The sequence below is a fragment of the Hibiscus syriacus genome, unplaced genomic scaffold, assembly GCF_006381635.1.
Source record: "Hibiscus syriacus cultivar Baekdansim isolate YM2019G1 unplaced genomic scaffold, ASM638163v2 tig00006264_pilon, whole genome shotgun sequence".
Lineage (NCBI taxonomy): Eukaryota > Viridiplantae > Streptophyta > Magnoliopsida > Malvales > Malvaceae > Hibiscus > Hibiscus syriacus.
This window is the reverse complement of record NW_024062091.1, coordinates 60099-63153: the sequence shown is the minus strand read 5'-3', so window position 1 is coordinate 63153 and position 3055 is coordinate 60099. Positions and strand designations below refer to the sequence as shown.

Here is a 3055-nt window from a genome sequence, read left to right as displayed (position 1 = left end):
GTTAATCCATTTAACCGTAAAATAATTTATAGATAAAATATAAGTTCTGAAAATCATTTATATATTAAAATAAAATCCTCCAATATCCAATAGTAAAACAAGTTTCAAACTCGAATATAAATAGAACACAACCTACATGCTCCCAATTAGATGCACTGTACTCCGCAAGCAACGCCGGTGGAACCCGTTTACTAATGCCGGTATAAGAACAAAATCAAACTCTTTAACTTGAAATGGCAAGTAATAGAATGAGCTTTGGAAAGCTCAGAAATACAAAACTACGAGATGAATGCAATAAGTCATTGGTTTATGGTAAAGCATAGATTTCCTGTACATCATTAGATTCTATCGATGATTTCAGATTTCATTAGCTATGTCTTCAGTTACAAAGAGGGATTGACGGTCCGAAGGAAGTATTCACAAAGACATATTCAGAAGATTAAATTGAGGAGTCTAGTGTGTTCCAACAAAATAGAGAAATGTATACAAATCCTTTAAAAGCATTAGTAGTTTAAAACATATTTCAAAACCACAATAATACCCTCAAACCGAACACCGATATGCAGTTCCCCATAACTGCATCCATAAGGACTTACCCTAGGCACACAGCAAATGAGCCACCCTAAGGGAGTACCTTGAGGCCTGTGGGCCTACCCAAGGGTCTCCTTATGTCTGTAAGGAATTACCAGCTTGATAAAAGCTGAACCTCCATACCCAGTATATATCAGATTGAGCAATAACTTTAATATCAAAATCATGATACAGTAGAATGTTGTAAAATGACAATGTGGTTATTTAAATCTGATGAATGCCCTCCATCCGTACACCAAAATACAGTCCCCTACTAAGGGAGTGCCTTGGGGGCTTAGAGCCTACCCAAGGAATACCTTAGGTTCGTAATGAATTACCAGCTTGATCAGAGTTGAACCTTCATACTCCAGCCTACCCAGATAGTGTCCCAATAAAACAGTTCAAGTAGTAACCAGTAGATTCCATGATCTTAAAACGATAATAAAATGAAAATGTAAACATCATACATTGTAACAGAATTAACATTAAACATCTAATTTGACTAGAAAAGGTTTTAAACACTTAAAATAAATAAAATATAATTTAAACACTTATTTTTTTATTAAGATCCAAAAATATGAGAAATAGTTCCAAACCAAACCATATTACTTTTATTTTATTCACAGTACATGCATTTTTTTTATTAGGCTTATATCACAAATATATACCTAAATTATATCATCTTTATCATTCAAATACATATAAAGTATTTTCTGGTCAAAGTAAGTATCTAAACTTATTTTTTTGGTAAAAAATGCACTTAAAGTATTTTTTAGTCAAAATAGGTATTAAAAATCCAATCTTTTTTACATAAGTACCTAAAATATTCTTTAATTAATGTCATGTGTCAACTGTTTTACAACTTAGATGAAAAAGATTAAATACTTTAAGTACCTATTTTGACCAACAACTATTTTAGGTACTTATTTTGACCAAAAGGGTAAGTTTAAGTACTTACCTTGACAAAAAATATTTTAGATACTTGGATGAAAAATGGTATACTTTAATTACTTATTTGTAATATAAACTTTTGACTATTCACTGGGGAACCACCACTAGATCATATGCAGGGAAGAAGTGGCAAACTTCGGATTCCCCTGGATTAAGCCCCAGACGAATGAGTGCTTTACTCTCGACACTCCATGGGGAGCTATCCATGTGACAAAGGAAAACGGCATCCACCCAATCACCGTTCTCACCTCTGAGGGAAACCATGAACAATTTGTTATCAGTATTCACTTGGAAATGGCAATAGTACACTGCATAAGGATATGGCTCTGCATGACATGGTATCACCTTTCGAGTTAATATCTCTTTCGATTCCATTATAGTATAGTTTTGGAGAGTTGGAGTCGAGCTCGAAATAAGAGACGATCTTACGATACGGATGTCCGAGTCAGATCCGATGATGCCACGGGCATAATCGGTCAGGGATTCGAAAGAGGTAAGACAGGCCGTGGCCTCTCCTGCGGGGGGATCCCTCTCACAGAACTTAAGAGTCTGCTCTATTGCCGTGGCTTGCTTGGAACCAGGGAAGACGGAGAAGTACCGATGAAGCTCGGGAATGGCCTTGGATGAGAAAGGAATGTGATGGGTTTTTTCTCTTGGAAGGAATTGGTAAGGGGATAGATCTTTTATGTAGGGAAAAGAGACTGGTATCGTTTTCCCGACCTGAATATTCTTCATGACAGTAAACGTGGGATCATAATTGGCCAGGCTTACTGTATTCATGTGGAAGTGTGATGAGGAATGACCATCGTCTTCTTTTTGATCAACCAAATCCATGCTGGGGAGTCGCAGAACATTGGAGGATACACCAGGATCAAGCTGCCAGAAAAAAATTGATTAATATACATCATCGTTGATCAATGATCCGTTTTAGGAACAAACTCATAATTTTATGTTAGGGAGTTAACTTCGAACATTTTAGAGGATGAACTTTAATTATTAATAGAAATACAAAGAAAATATCTAAATTATACGAGAACTTAAATTTTCAAGACTTCGATTAATTCATTCTTGATTCTAATATATTATGAGAAACACAATATCTTAAGATCATAAGATGCACAAAGTGTATTTGAAGAATAATTACCATGAGAAAAAGTAGGAGAAGGAAGATGCAAGTAACAAATTCATTGCCCATTCTTTCTTCAAATTTGTCCACCCTTTCACCTTTGTTCTCCGTTTATAAAGGAGTGAGCTGATTTCGGATGGTACGAATGAAAAACACAAAAGGGTAAACTATCAAAATGGTCACTTTTGTTTCGTAAGTATCCCCTTTTGATCATTGAATTTTAAAAAATAATATTCTTGTCACTTATGTTATCAATTTATAATTTTTTGTCACTTGTGTAGTTGTGTTATCGATTTATAACGTTTTAATCAATATAACGTTAAATGTGGTTAGTTTGATGACGTGGTACATTATTTTAAAAAGAGTGTAATTTTTAATTTGAGGTTAATTTTAAATTTAATCCTTAAA

At 34.3% G+C, this 3055-nt stretch overlaps 1 protein-coding gene across 1 annotated transcript; it reads right to left on the bottom strand.

Moving 5' to 3' along the window:
- Window positions 1-1421: 1421 nt before the first annotated feature.
- On the bottom strand, window positions 1422-2753 carry LOC120200637 (BURP domain-containing protein 3-like). The gene is made up of 2 exons (XM_039201427.1): window positions 2666-2753; window positions 1422-2397 (listed from the first exon to the last, which is right to left on the bottom strand). The coding sequence occupies exons 1-2, from the start codon at window positions 2714-2716 to the stop codon at window positions 1609-1611; spliced, it is 840 nt and encodes a 279-aa protein (XP_039057358.1). The 5' UTR covers window positions 2717-2753; the 3' UTR covers window positions 1422-1608.
- Window positions 2754-3055: the final 302 nt, after the last annotated feature.